Source organism: Phyllobates terribilis, unplaced genomic scaffold, assembly GCF_046119375.1.
Source record: "Phyllobates terribilis strain yellow unplaced genomic scaffold, ASM4611937v1 Scaffold_8__6_contigs__length_399053987, whole genome shotgun sequence".
NCBI lineage: Eukaryota > Metazoa > Chordata > Amphibia > Anura > Dendrobatidae > Phyllobates > Phyllobates terribilis.
The window spans coordinates 29,345,541-29,361,194 of NW_027362768.1; the positions used below are offsets into that span (position 1 = coordinate 29,345,541).

General features: G+C 41.7%; 1 protein-coding gene across 1 annotated transcript in view; it reads left to right on the forward strand.

The window, feature by feature from the left end:
- LOC141156637 (receptor-type tyrosine-protein phosphatase beta-like) overlaps positions 1–15,654 on the forward strand; it is a 190,934-nt gene that overhangs the window by 149,343 nt on the left and 25,937 nt on the right. Inside the window, exons 10-13 of the mRNA XM_073642826.1 lie at positions 6,159–6,419; positions 8,991–9,248; positions 9,340–9,594; positions 11,435–11,695. Of these exons, the coding sequence (XP_073498927.1) occupies positions 6,159–6,419; positions 8,991–9,248; positions 9,340–9,594; positions 11,435–11,695 (1,035 nt within the window). The remainder of the gene's footprint in view (positions 1–6,158; positions 6,420–8,990; positions 9,249–9,339; positions 9,595–11,434; positions 11,696–15,654) is intronic.

The following is a 15,654-nucleotide window of genomic DNA, read 5'->3' on the forward strand; positions in this document are numbered from 1 at the left end:
CGAGAGACCACTTGAAGTTGTGCCCAGGTCTACTGAAGACACAAGAGGAAGAAGCACCTCTTGTAATACCGGAGAAACCCAAGGAAGATGTACTTCATACAGTTCTAGGAGACTTCCCTGCGGACTGGCCTCAACTTGATGGAGCAGTTATTATACCAGTAATACACTTCTGTCAACCACCAGACGAGCCTCCACCACAAGAAGAACTTGCTCAGGAACAGGAAGAGTCCCCAGTAAGAGGAGGATCACCCGTTGAGGCAGAGCCTGAAGGCCCAGTAAACAGTGTACTTGCGAGTCCCATAGAGAGATTGAGGCAGTTTTATAATCTACCAGCACGTAGATCTGACAGGTTAACAGAGAGTGCATGCACAGACACCAGTATCACCCCAGTGCTACGAATGTCCACACGCAGCACACAAGGCCAAATCTCTGCCAGATATAGGGAATAAGTACAAAGTGCCTACATTGTAAATAGTTACCCAGTTGGGTATTACCTACTGTTATTTATTGTGTGAACTGAAAATAATATGTGCCTTTAGTTACCCGTGAGGACTGTGAGCAGCCAAAAACTTTCCCATGTAAATAGTTGCACTTACCAAAGTGCCCCCCTTATTTATTTCATATTAAAAAGACCACAGAACAAAAACCCGTTTGGCGTGGCCGAAGACGTGGTCCAACTCCTGGATCACTTATGACCTGTAGCCACGCCCAAGGCCTACGTTGAGGGTTTTCAGACAGGTCCCTCATGCTCCTGTTGTTACACCTTCATCAGTGAAATGGACACCTGGTGACGGGACTTACTGTAACATTGTCATTGTTGTTGTAATTATTATTGTTACTGTTGTTACCTGTCTAAAATGCTTCAGTCCAGGAGTACTGAATTGGCACCCTGCTACTACAGGTACCACAGGACCCAAAAGGGTGCATGGACGGACTTCTCCACAAGAGGCCCTCATTACATTACAAACACCTCCACCCTTCCACCTCATACCATCAGAGGGAGCCCTGTTAGGGATATATATATGGAGGGTGGAGTTAGGTAGTCAGTGAGTTCAGTCAGAGAGTAGTCTGAAGACAGTGTGCTGGCACTTAGACCAGTGAAGAAGCAGCACGTGAGCTGCTGTGTTCTGAGGGCCCCGAGTGTGGCCGAGGCAAGGAGAGAGGAGAGAGGAGTTAAGGGGGCAGAGGAGCATCACAGGCTCACCCCAAGACACAATCCGGACACCGGGTCTGCGCCTACAGGGTCCTCTATACCCAGTAGGGAATACCGGTATACCAGGAGGCTTCCAGACCCCTGGTCATCCTGAAGCTACCATCAAATACAGGACTAGGAAAAACGAAGGCCCCGTCGTCCAGGGATAGTGATTGCCAAAGAAAAGTCCTACTACCAAGCTGTCAGGTGAGAGAGCAACACAACGCAGAAGCTAGGCTAAGTTCCAGGCTGGCCAGAAGCTTAGAGAGAGGAAGACACGGATCAGTAGGCCTTATACCCGCTCACTGGGGAGAAGTCCAGAAGTGCACCCTTCCTAGCAAGTACCCTGGACCATACCTGCCAGTAAAGGTACTGAAGCGAATCCCCTGTGTGCGTGTCCGTCATTCCTCCTGACCCGACCGGGCCATCTCTCACCTGCATCCCATCCATCAACCCTGCCCCGGGGGCCCGCTCCGCCTGTGGGGAGCAGAAACATCCCAGCTGCCATCCCATCACCCCCGGAGGTCTGCAGCAGCGCTGGTAACTATTACCAGAAACCACAGGTGGCGTCACGAGACAAACTGTTAACAAAAACACTAAAACCACTTTTAAAGAGTGACACAGAGGACAGGCCCGGGAGCCGACTGCCGTGACATCCCAAGGAGGTAAAGGCCCGGGTACCGAGTCTCCCCCATATATCCCCCCTGGGTGAGTCAGGACCACTAGGAAATGATGAAAAAAGCCAGTGAAGATGCTTCAGGAGAAACACCGCCTGCGTTTTCCAGAAGTGTCTTGCCTTTGAAAAACTCAGCAGGTACACCGACGTTTAAATGATGATATGTACACATTAGCTTAGGGTGTGTCCACACTGAGGTTTTTCTTTTTGTAGCAGAAAGTTTCCATTATTAGGGTATGTGCACATGTGGCGCCCCTGCGGGTCCAGTTGCCACAGAGGTACTGCATCTCACCCAGAGGTGTGGTACCCCACTCTCAGGTAAGGAGGGGGTACTACCCGGGACCCACACACCCACATCCAATACACTCCACTTCGGTAGGGAAGGGCGAGATTGCTAGTTAGAGGAGGTGCGTGGAGGAAGTAGATCAGGGGAGCACAGGCAGAAAGAGTATAAGAAGAAGGGGAACCATCTAGAAGGGTCGAGTCCTGCTCAGGAGAGCAGTGTAGGAGGGTCCAGGCTCCTGTCTCCAGTGCTTGGAGCAGGAGTTGAGTTGAGAGAGAGGAGTCGGGTCCAGTCAGAGAGGCCCAGGAGGAGCGAGTGAGAGAGGACGGGAGCAGAGGGAAGGCTCCAGAGACAGAGGGGATCCCAGGGGCATGGTGAGTGCAGGAAGCCACCAGTGTGCCCGAGTTCACATGGACGTGGAGGGATCAGGCCGCAGAAGGGGACCAGCCCCAAAACTAGTGGAGAACAACCAGGCTCAGCTAGCCAACCGGAGGTTGCAGCATTTTCAAGGAGTCGCAGCCAAAACCCACAATTATATCGCTGAAAAGGTGGCCACATAGGGTCCAGGGGATTGCAAGTCGCCCGACAACACACGAGGCCACTGGCTTGGGACACTGATTGTGAGGGGCAGGGCAGGAGGGTGAGAGCCAGCGCAGTAAGATGACCGGGAAAGGTACATAGGTCCCGTTTAAGTGCTTCTGAGGTACTTGAGAGATTGCTGGACCCCTACCCTGGAGGACACAGAACGACGTGGGCGGTCATTCCCCTCTGCAGCGGTGACTTGGAACTGCTTTGAACTGTGAGTAAAGCCTGAAGACTGCACCCCACTGTGTCCTTGACTCATTATCAGTGCCATAACCTGCCTTACACCGCACCAACAACATCTACCTCATAAAATCATCATCTACTGCCCTGGAGTTAAGCTCTGCCTGTGGAGAGCTGAACCAACTCTGCTGCGTCACCATCAGCTCCAGAGGATCTGCACCGCAGCGGCGGCTCCCATGTAGCCGCATACCACAGGTGGCGTCACGAACATTATCTCTAAAAACTTTATTCCCCTTTTCTTTAATCTTTAATTGACCGCCCTGGGTCACGGACCGGGTCACTGCCACCGTGACATCCCCCAGCATCGACTGGCCCGGCTACCAAGTACCCCACAGCCCAGGGGGCGCGTCACACACTGTCCGGAGTCGCCTGCGGCCCCGACACAGCGGAATAGCCGCCGGCAGCTTCTGGTCGTTTTATGCAAATGAGCGACGCCATTTTTTTTTCACCTGCGGACTTTCCTCATAGAGGTTAGGTCTATGGGGAAAGCCCGCATGCCGACCCGCAAGAGAAATTGACATGCTGTGGTCTGGGAAGACGCACTGCATGTCATTTTCCGTGGGTGAGCCGCAGACGCATAGTGGACAAGGGATTTCTAGAAATCCCATCCGTTATGCTGTAACATTTAGATGCTGCGGGTTTGACGTTGCATGACACGCATCTTCAAACCCGCAACGGCTCCTGACCGTATGCACATACCCTTAGCTACATGCACACAATATTTTTTCAGGAGGCTTCCACTGCAGAAACCACCTGGAAACCCGAAAAAAAAAATTCATAAGAATGAACTTATGGATGTCTATGGAAAAAGTTCATTGCTGTACCTATGTTCAGATTTTGTTACTTTTTTTTAACTATTCAGGGTTCGGAAACCACGGAGCAATTAAAATAAGGACTGTGTTCATTCTTCGGAAGGCTCACCCTCAAAAGCCGCTCACTCTCTACATGGAAGATATAGTAAAAAGTTCTCGATGACCGAGTTGCTGCAGAAATGATAGTGAATTTGCTGATCGGAGCTGCTTTAGGATAAAGCTGCCTGCTTTTCCAGAAGTGGTTTTGTGAGTGATAACTCCAGCAGCTGCACCGGCGTCTAAAAGATGTCATGTCCACATAATCTCTGCAATCAAAATTCTTGGTTTTTGGAGAGTTTCTACTCCGAAAAACCCAGCAAAAAAAACTCATAAATTTGGGCTATCTACATACTGAGTTTTTGGAGCAGATCCTTACCAAAATCATCCTCAAAAACTGCTTCAAAACCTCTATGAAAACACTTCCATTTAATCTCTATGGAAATCCATTTTGCTGTTCATAGGAAGAGTTTTTGAGCTTTTTTTTCCTGAAGAGGTTTTGAAAAACTGTAAGTGAAAAAAAAAGTACAGATGACTTCAACTCCTGGAGGAGTCCTGACAAAAGTAGGCACTGTCTAAGCAAAACATTGCAAAGAACATCGCAGGCAAAACTGTTCAAAACCTCTTCAAAACCAGGGAAAGAAAGGCAACAGCAATATCTCCACAGAAGACATGACTTTCCTGAAGTGATTTCTGCTTGGAAAACTCATGGTTTTTAAAGACTTCAAACAGCTCAGTGTGAACATAGCCCTACATTAAGTACTCTGATTATAGTCACATGGCAGAAGTGCTTCAAATAGATCTACATAGCTGCGATGTTATTGGGGTTTCCTGCCATAATTACCACATTGTTTCTTTTTTCAGGTTTATTTTAGCTCTCTAACTATATGATCAATAACGTGTAATTTCATTTACATTTAGTAGGTGATGTGAATGGTCTATCTAATGTCTTTTTATCTTACTTGCCATTTTCATACACTGTCAGGCCGCGTGCACACATTCAGTATTTGGTCAGTTTTTTACCTCAGTATTTGTAAGCCAAAACCAGGAGTGGGTGATAAATACAGAAGTGCTGACGTGATTCTATTATACTTTTCCTCTGATCGTTCCACTCCTGGTTTTGGCTTACAAATACTGAGGTAAAATACTGACCAAATACTCTATATGTGCACGCGGCCTTAGGCTACGTTCCCGCGATGAGCTTTTATCGCATTTTTGACATTATGTTTTTTCTCTTTTTGTGTCATGCTTTAAATAAAGCTGCTTTGTTTTTGAAACTTCCTGGTATTTGGCTTTGACTAAACTTTATTGATATACTTAGGTGCGGATTACGTGCGTTTGTGATGCGTTTCCGCTGCTGAAACGCACTAAAACCGCATGTGTGTTTTTTACCTGTGGATTTTCCGCATGTAATGTAAGTCTGTGGGGAAAATCCGCACATAAAACTCAGGATACCCACAAGAGAAACTGACATGTTGTGGATGAGAAACACGCACCGCAGGTCAGTTTACACAGTGTAAAAAAAAGCACAGCGGGCAGGAGATCTCTATAGATCCCATCCACATTGCTGGAGCTGTAAGAGGCTGCGTTTATGACCCAGTGAAATACACAGCACCAAAAACTCAACTCACTAAAAGCTCATTGTGGGAGCGTAGCCTTATTTTATTTTACTTATATGGTAAAAGAAAACACTAAAAAATATATATATATGGTAAAAAAGAACACTCTAACTAAAACACTTGCACAAAAATTTCGAGTATACAAAAAAAAATCATTCCAGGGGGAGACTGGAGCACATCTGCGCAAAAACTGTATAACTTTTAAAAAAGTCACAAATAATGAATTAACTTCAAACATCTGGATTCCAAAAACTGCCATAATGGTGAACAGACAAAAAGCTGATATGCATTGACAAAGTAGACTTCATCTAAGGCCACGGCCCCACTGTCAGTATTTGGTCAGTATTCGATCAGTATTTCATCTCAGGAGTGGGAGCCGAAATCAGGAGTGGGTGATAAATGCAGAATTGGTGACTTGTTTCTATTCTACCTTTTCTCTGATTGTTCCTCATTTGGTTTTGGCTCCCACTCCTGAGAGAAAATACTGAATACTGACCAAATACTGATAATGGGGCCGTGGCCTTACAAGAAGAATTCGGCACAAAACAAAAGACAGCCTTAAAAAAGGCAAAACTAGATACAAAATAGGCACAAATGCAATAATGAATCGAGCTCTATTGCAAAAAAGTACACACAAAAAATAACTATATATGTTTTTTATTTTATTTATAGTGTTCTCTAATGTTCTTTCCCAATATACCTGCTCCATCATTAGGTCCCTGTGTGCCTCAACAACTGGACACCAAGCCTTCATGCGCCTCGGACTTTCTAACACTGTTATGGAGCGCTGCCGCAGGAGCCGATTATTACACAGGAACATTAATAGATCAAAGTGGGAAGACACTGACATGTAATACTACAGATCTGAGATGTGACATTAGTGGCATTGAGTGTGGCAAGACTTACACTGTGACAACGGCAGCGTATAATGACCAGTGTCGCAGTGACAACAGTTCTTCTGTCTCCATTGTTACAGGTAACTATTTCATTCAGGGTATGTTAATCAAGATCTGTTGCCATCATTGCACATACTCGTCCACAAGGTTTATCATGCTAAGTTGGTACTACATAATAAAATACAGGTAAATCCCAGGAGTGCCAGCAGGTGTATGGACAAGGAACAATAAACCAATAAACCATGTAAGGGATAAAGAAACATACACATAAAGAGCAGCACATCCAATATAAAAAGGGGGTACTTTATAGACATATATACCTACTAGATACAAAACATATCTAAAAAGAAAAACCATCAGAAAACATAAAGGTCACAGTCCCAGCCCCAGGTTTGGCAATGGACCTCCACTCACAGTATAAATGAATGGATGCAACACAAGGATGAAAAAATGCATTAATGATGCAGTAAATAAAACTGTACTCCACAAAATAGCAGACACAGAAAAAGATGTTTGCAGTTACCACATTCTCAATACGGAGTTCCAATCCAGGAATGATTAAGAGGGTGTGCATCCATACTTAGTCAGGTGGGGAATGCTACCCCCATGTATCGCCATACCAAGATTGCTTCTTTGGAAGTGATATCAGTCATGTTAACACAATCAGCGCAGGATGTCCACGGGAGCGCAAGTAATCAGTAAGGTGAGGAGGATTTTTTGTTTTACTTTTTAGTGCCTCATTCATGTTTTATTTTTGTTTTTTAATCACGGGTGGAAAACCTCATTAATACACTTTCATTGTGTTTGGAGCTCCGTTTATCTGATACAAGAGCTCCATGTCCCCAGCTATACATGGATTTAAAGGATTATGCCAATGTTATGAAGTTCATATAGTAAGTTCAATAGCATGAGAATAAGCAAGTTTGTAACTGACTTGCATTTTTCTCTGCTGTCATTCTCCTGTTATGAGAGCTTTTATCTTACATAGTGTACAGCTTGTTGCCAAGGAGACCGACAACTAGAACCTGGCTGAGTATACAAAATAGCTACATTCCAGGCTGATGAATTAACAAAACACTCCCATGAAATTTTTTATTCTGTAAACCTATCTACATGTGTATGTAATGTAGTGTAAGTGCGTTAATATACTCACCAATTGCAGTCTTGCCCGGTTTTCAGCATCTGTCTGGTCCTCTTCTCACTCATGTGACTTCTATTCTGACTCTCCAGATCACACTGGATTTTATGTGTGATCTGGAAGTTGCTTTTACAATTAAGTCTATGGAGAAAGAGGTACAGTAAGTACAATTATCAGCATTTCATAAGGTTTTATACTTTTATTGACAAATACAACAAATTTATGCAAAGACTCAATATTCACAGAGTTGACCCTTAATTTTCAAGACTTCTGCAAATAAAAACACAGAAATTGCGATAATCTCCAATCACTGAATAGACAAAAATGGGTTGTCATCAGGATTTGGCCCAGAAAGCTGGTATACAGTATGCCAGCACAAATTTCAGAAGTCTTGAAAAATAAGGGTCAACGGTGTAAATATTGTGTGTGGGGAACTGTAGGGGATCATACTGTTTAGGGGCTGTGCTTTCTGTTTTATTGGGTTTGGGAGCTGCAGAGGCTCATACGGTGTGGGGGGGCTGTGGGGGATTATAATGTGTATAGGGGGCTGTGGGGGAAATCATAATGTGTTTAGACCATCATTCTGTATGTGGGATAATACTTTTTGGGTAGCTGTACTGTGCTGTGTTGAGGAGCTGTGGGGAATTATAATGTGTTGGTGGGCAACACAGCTCTTATATAATGTGTTGGTGGGAGGGGAACTGTGGGGATAATCATACTGTGCAGAGGCCACCGTACTGTGTGTGTGGGATCATACTTTTAAGGAGATATGGGAGTCATCATAATAACTGTGTGGGGACTGTGGAGATCATATTGTTTGGGGGGCCACTGTTGACCATCATGCTGTGTTGAGGGGCTGTTGGGAATTATATCGTGTGGGGCATCATATTGTGTGTGGGGACATCATACTGTGTGTGGGGAGGCAGTTGGGTTCAGCATACTGTGTGGGGAATCTCTGAGATCATCATTCTGTATTAGGGACTCTGGGGCATCAATCTTTGTGTGGGGGAGCTGCTGATCATGCTACAAGGGCTGAATAAGAGGAGCAATATGATTTACTGGTTGCTATAAACTTTATAATAAGCAGTAAATTATATAGGTTTGATTAGCTGCTACTGGTAAGAGTACATACAATAAGCTGTATTGTAACTTCTATTAGTTGAAGCAGCGAGTCAACAGACTTTTAATTTTGCTCAATATTAAGCAACAAAATTAAGATAAAATAATAAAATGTTAATATTTATATTGAACAGAATTCAATTTGGTTCATTGTTTCGGCCCTCTACAACAGTCACAGTCTCTCATGTGGCTCAACTGTAAAATGAATTGCCCACCCCCGCACTGGACAATCCCTTTAAATCTTAAAAAGAGAATGTATTTTATTATTAAGAGATGGAATAAATGTTAACATAGTATGTAAAAAGTATTGTAAAAAGATGAGAGGTCTGAGTATTAATATATTAATATCTCAGCTGAGATTCAGTGAAAATGTATTATTATTATTTCATTTTAGCTCCGTGTGTTCCTACTAATTTTGTGAAATCTGTGACCTGTGAGACTTATTCCATATCTTTATCATGGGATGGGGCTCCTGGAGCCACTGCATACACAGTGACAGCTCGTGCAGGGCAGAATGAGACCTCCATCACAACCACAAATACCCACTATGAACTTCATGACCTCTTATGTGACATGGAGTATGACATCATCTTGGTCAGTGAATCTGCAGATTGCATCAGCAACGGGAATAATTCCATCCACCTTTGGACAAGTAAGTCTTAAAGGACCAAAACTGTTTTTTTTTTTTATTGTAGATGAACAATATTTCATATTTTATTTTTTCATTGTTTTGGTTTTTCTAGTTCCTTGTCCTCCCCAGATTCTAGAAGCCTATGCATTATGTGATAATAATTCAGGGTTCATACAATGGGAGATTAGTCGCAATGCAAGGTCATATTCGGCTGTAGTGGAAGGAGTTAATACCTTGGCTTGCAACACAACTAACACTAGGTGCGAGACCCCCGAACTAGAATGTGGACGGAATTACACAGTCACCGTTTGGGCTGAGGATGGAACATGCATGGGTCAGAATAGTACGAAAAGATCATTTAAAACAGGTCAGTGTCCAGAATGATGCATGATGCCATTTACTAGATGAACATTTGTTGGCAAACCTGGCACAGGTATCAATCCACACAATGATGAAATGAATCAACACATACATTCTAGATTGTATGAAATGAACTCTCTTTCACCATCCTAAAGCCCCGAGAATGGGCTTGTTGATCACTTTGCTAACCAGAGATATCAGATATTTACCCCTGAGCCCTTCTTAAGGGGTTATTCCCATCTTCATAAATGGTATTGTCGGATAGTGCTACTTAATTCAAATCTTTTTTCAATTTACTACTTATTAAAATTTTCAGCCATTCTTGAGTTATTAACACTTTTATTTACAGCTCGCTGCCTTGAAGACCGACCATCGCTGCTAGACATGAGAAATATGCACAGTTCTTAGAAATTCTTTTATATTGAGCTTGTAAGCACTGAAGCTGACCAGGTTCACTGGACATCACTGTTACCTCCTAATCCAGGCCTGCTTCAGTGCAGTGCTTACAAGCTAGACGACAGCAGTGGTCAGTCTCCAAGGCAATGAGCTGTAAATAAAAGAAAATTACTAATATGTGAAGATCAGATGTAAATGTTAATAATGAGCAGTAAATTGCCAAATCGCTTGCACGATCTGACAATATCCATCTTTGAAGATGGGAGTAACCCTTTAACCACTATTACTAGGAATGCAATCACTACCCCTAGACCACTCTACTGTATATACATGTCTTATGTAGGTAAAGTGAGTATAATATATGCTCAGTGTTCTCTCTAAATCTACGCAGCCAGTTGCTGGTGCTGTGTTCTCTCTTAGCTGTGCAAGCAGTATAAAAAAATATATAAAAGTACAGTACATTAGTGTTGGAGGGCAATTCCATAAGATAAGACAGCAAGAACAGCGCTACATGCCATTCCATACATTATATCAAATGACACAAATCATGACAGAATAAGGACAGCAGTCCACTCCTTGTGAATCTCCCCCAAATTGTTGAATGGCCTTTTCTTAACAATCCTTTCAAGGCTGTGGTTACCCCGGTTGCTTGTGCACCTTTTTCTACCACACTTTTTCCATCCAGTCAACTTTCCATTAATATGCTTGGATACAGCACTCTGAACAGCCAGCTTCTTTAGCAATGACCTTTTGTGGCTTACCCTCCTTGTGGAGTGTGTCAATAATTGCCTTCTGAACATCTGTCAAGTCAGCAGTCTTCCCCATGATTTTGGAGCCTACTGAAACAGACTAAGGGACCTTTTTAAACGCTTAGGAAGCCTTTGCAGGTGTTTTTTGTTCATTATTCTAATTTACTGAGATAATGACTTTTGTGTTTTCATTGGCTGTAAGCCATAATCATCAACATTAACAGAAATAAACACTTGAAATAGATCACTCTGTTTGTAATGACTCTATATAATACATGTGTTTCACGTTTTGCTTTGAAGAACTGAAATAAATTACCTTTTTGATGATATTCTAATTTAGTGAGAAGCACTTGTAATAGTCATGATGAAATAAACTGGTATAGAGGTTTCAGCAAAAAAAAAAAATCTTTGTATTATGAAAGGTTATACAAATTTCCAATATATTTTCCTTGTGTTTTTTCTTTTAATTTCATTGCTTGCTATCTGGATAAGTTCAGTATTTCCTCCCAGTTGTCACTGTCATACGATGATCATGCCACAACTCCTGTAATCAGTCACCTTTATTGAAATCAGAATATCCTTGAACTTGTTTTGCGGAAGATATACATACAGTATAATATGAAGGAGTCTTGAATTACAATTTTTTTTTACATTACTATTCTTATGAAAGAATAAAGTCTCCCAAACTCTTTGCGATTTTAGTGCCATGTGTTCCTCAGAACATAAACACTACAACTTTGTGCCAGGAAAATACCCTTAACGTGTTTTGGGATATCAGTCCTGGAGCTACTGGCTATTCGGCTACAGCTGTGGGAAGACAGGGGGATGTTATCACTGCAGACGTCTCGGACAGCACCTGTCAGTTGTCCCCTCTTCTATGTGGGGAGGTATACAGCTTGACTATTCTGGCCATGCATGATGAATGTAAGAGTGCACAGAGCGCCACCGTGGAAGCCAAATCCGGTAAGTGGGCAATGAAAAGGATGATATTTGTGAGGTCACTCCGTCAAATGGGTGGGAGGTTTGTGCTTTGTGTTTATACCCGAAAACTGGATTCAACCATGTCCCCAGATGTATCCATTGACGTCAATAAGGAAAATGGAGTCCAAATAATGAACATTATGGCTATGCATTGTCAATGGTGGGCACATCGTATATGTCAGGAACTGCTCCCAATATGTACTTCAGTTGCATGTGATAGATGTGAAACAGCCTCATAGTTACTTCACATGAGCACATAGTGGGACTAATGAAAATCATTATAATTTCATATAGTGGACATGGGTACTGGGTTACCAGACATCTTTACACTGTTATCAGCCCAAATTGAAATCTGGTAAATTCTCTAGATGCCATTCCTGACGTATCTATCCACACTGATAACTTTTTTCAAATTTTGAAATCGAGCCCCGGTTTGTAATAATAATAATAATAATAATAATATTAGCATATACCTCCAATTAGACATGTAGTATAGTTCTTCTGATTCGCTAGGTCGTTTTCCCCACGTGCAGGGCATTGCAGTAGCTCAGGTCCATGGTGATGACCACTAACAACTAACTGACTGTCACTTTGAGTGGTGGTAACCATGGATACCTAAGGTCCTGCAATGTCCTGCACATGAATAAGAACTATATTACATTTCTAATTGGAGGTATTTTCTAATATTATTATTAATTAATTAATTATTAATATTATTATTATTACACCTACTACATATTGGGATAGGATTTTTAAACATGAATTCACCAGGTATGTAGTTTCCAGGCAAAAACTAGAAGTGACCAAATAAATGAATCATAAAATCAATTTTTTATTTGAAAATTATATTTAAAACATAATTAAAATCAGGAATAGGTGCTAGAGAAGAATGAAGGACTAGAGCTCCAAATAATGGTAATAGCAATATAGGCAGGTAAACTCATGGGTTTGTTAATCTTATTATACACGGCTAAAGCAGATAGCTAATGATTTTCATATGTGAGGATGTTCCCCTACTTCTGCCAGTGAAGAAACTATTTAAAATCTGGCAATTAGATAAATATCAATAGAAAATTTAATTGAGCAATATACTCATAATATGTTATGCTTATTTATTGCTGCTTGAAAATGCTCACCGAGAACTAGAAGTAATACATTGTAATTATTCAAAATGGCCTGCAGATGGCACTTGACCTCTCCAAGTATAAAGTGCACATGCTTATAATAAACTGATTAAAGTGCAAAATGTCACAATAATATTCACCTCTATATATAAAGCACTCAGAATAGTACAATTATATCAATACCATTTGTCAAATTTAGACATTATAGCTATAAAGTGCATTAAGCAGATAACACATAAGGTACAACTATTTGAAAACCACTATAATCAGCATGGTAACATATCCTAAATTAAACAGGTGTCTTAAGGTGCATCAGTGCCTGACAATTGTACTTGTCTTATTGCCTATTTGAATGCATAGCTTCTAACATAATATTAGCCCTGAAAATTCTGAGTGCCTTATATAGAGGTCAATATTATTGGGGTACATCCTCACATGTGAAAATCATTAGCTATCTGCTTAGCCGTTTATAATTAACAAACCCATGAGTTTACCTGCCTATATTGCTATTACCATTATTTGGAGCTCTAGTCCTTCATTCTTCTCTAGCACCTATTCCTGATTTTAATTACATATTGTTAGTAAAGCCGAATAAAGACTTGCGTCCATCAAGTTCGACCTGTTAGTTCTGTAATTGCTAAAGTTGATCCAGAGGAGGGCAAAAACCCCAAATGATTTAGCCAATCTTCACCTGAGGAAAAATTCCCTCCCGACTCTGAAACCAGCAGTCAGAATAAATCCCTGTATCAACCTACTATTTTATTCTATTTTTAAGTATACGCTGAAATCTGCCTGGTATCTAGAAAAGCATCCAGTCCCCGCTTGAACTGGTGTAGTGAATCCGACATTACCGTCTCCTCACTCAGTGAATTCCATATTCTCACTGCTCTTACCGTAAAGAACCCCTTCCTATGCTGGTGCTGAAACCTTTTCTCTTCCAGTCTTAGTGAGTGCCCTCTTGTTACCGTAATATCCCTCCTTTTGAACAAATCCCGGGCAAGGTCTCTATACTGTCCCCTAACATATTTGTACACATTTATTATGTCCCCCCTCAACCTTCTCTTTTCCAGGCTGAATAGTCCTAGTTTTGCCAACCTCTCTGGGTATTGCAGTCCCTCCATTCCCCTTATTAATTTTGTTGCCCTCCTTTGTACCTTTTCAAGCTCATTTATATCCTTTCTATATATTGGGGCCCATAACTGAGCACAGTATTCCAAGTGTGGTCTGACCAGTGCTTTGTACAGTGGAAGAACAATGTTCTCATCCTTTGCAGCTATACCTCTTCTGATACATCCCATTACCCTGTTTGCCCTTACAGCAGCGGCCTGACTTTGGGCACTCCAATTTAGTTTGCTATCAATCAAGATGCCCAAGTCCTTCTCCATCTCTGAATTCCCCAATGATTTCCCATTCAGTGAGTACTGGTGACTTCCATTTTTCCTTCCCATATGTATGACCTTACATTTCTCCTCGTTAAACCTCATTTGCCATTTAATGCTCCACATACCCAGCTTATCCAAATCCCTCTGTAGGTCTGCACTGTCCTCTTTTGTATTAATTGTTTTACATAACTTTGTGTCATCTGCAAATATTGATATTTTACTATTTATCCCGTTGACTATGTCGTTAATAAAGATATTAAATAACATTGGGCCTAGTACAGGCCCCTGTGGTACCCCACTAGTGACGCTTACCCAATCTGAGTATATTCCATTTATAACCACCCTCTGCCTTCTATCCTTTAGCCAGTTAGCTACCCACTTGCAGACATTTTCCCCCAGCCCCATCATTCTCATTTTGTATACCAACCTATTATGTGGCACGCTATCGAACGCTTTTGAGAAGTCGAGATACATGACATCCACTGGTTCCCCCTGATCTACTCGAGAGCTAACCTCCTCGTAGAAGTCAATCAGGTTTGTTTGGCAGGAGCGATTCCTCATGAATCCATGTTGGTTCGGGGTTAATAGATTATTAGCATCAAGATGCTCCATGATTGCCTCTTTAATGAAGCTTTCAAAAATTTTACCCACAACGGACGTCAGACTCACCAGCCGATAGTTTCCGGCGTCACTTTTCGCTCCCTTTTTGAATACTGGCACTACATTCGCCTGTCGCCAATCAAGTGGTACAGACCCAGTCTCAACAGAGTCCTTAAATATAAGATATAACGGTCTGTCTATCACATTACTTAGTTCCCTTAGTACCCGTGGGTGTATGCCATCAGGTCCTGGTGATTTGTTTATTTTAATGTTACTGAGGCGTTTCTGTACCCCAGCTTGGGTTAGATTTGTCATACTTAGTGGAGGATTAAGCTTGTCACTTCTCATTTCGCCTGTTAGTTCTTTTTCCTTTGTGAAAGTTGACGAAAAAAAATTATTTAATAGATTAGCTTTATCCTCATCTTTCTCTATGATTTTGCCTTCCTCACTTTTTATCGGTCCAATATTATCCGATTTAATCCTTTTACTATTTATATACGTAAAGAACAGTTTGGGATTTGATCTACTTTCCCTAGCAATACGTCTCTCTGTTTCCTCCTTTGCTATTTTTATTTGTTTTTTGCAGGTTCTCGTTTTTTCCTTGTAACACATTAGTGCCTCCTTGCTGTTTTCCTGTTTTAATCTCTTGAATGCCTCTTTTTTGCTATTTAACGCCCCTTTTACGTTCTTATTCAACCATATTGGTTTCCTCTTATTTCTGGCCCTTTTATTCCCATACGGTATATACCTCTCGCACTGAGTATTCAGAATTCTTTTGAAGGTTTCCCATTTACTATTCGTATTCCTTTGATTAAGAACTTTGTCCCAGTCTATA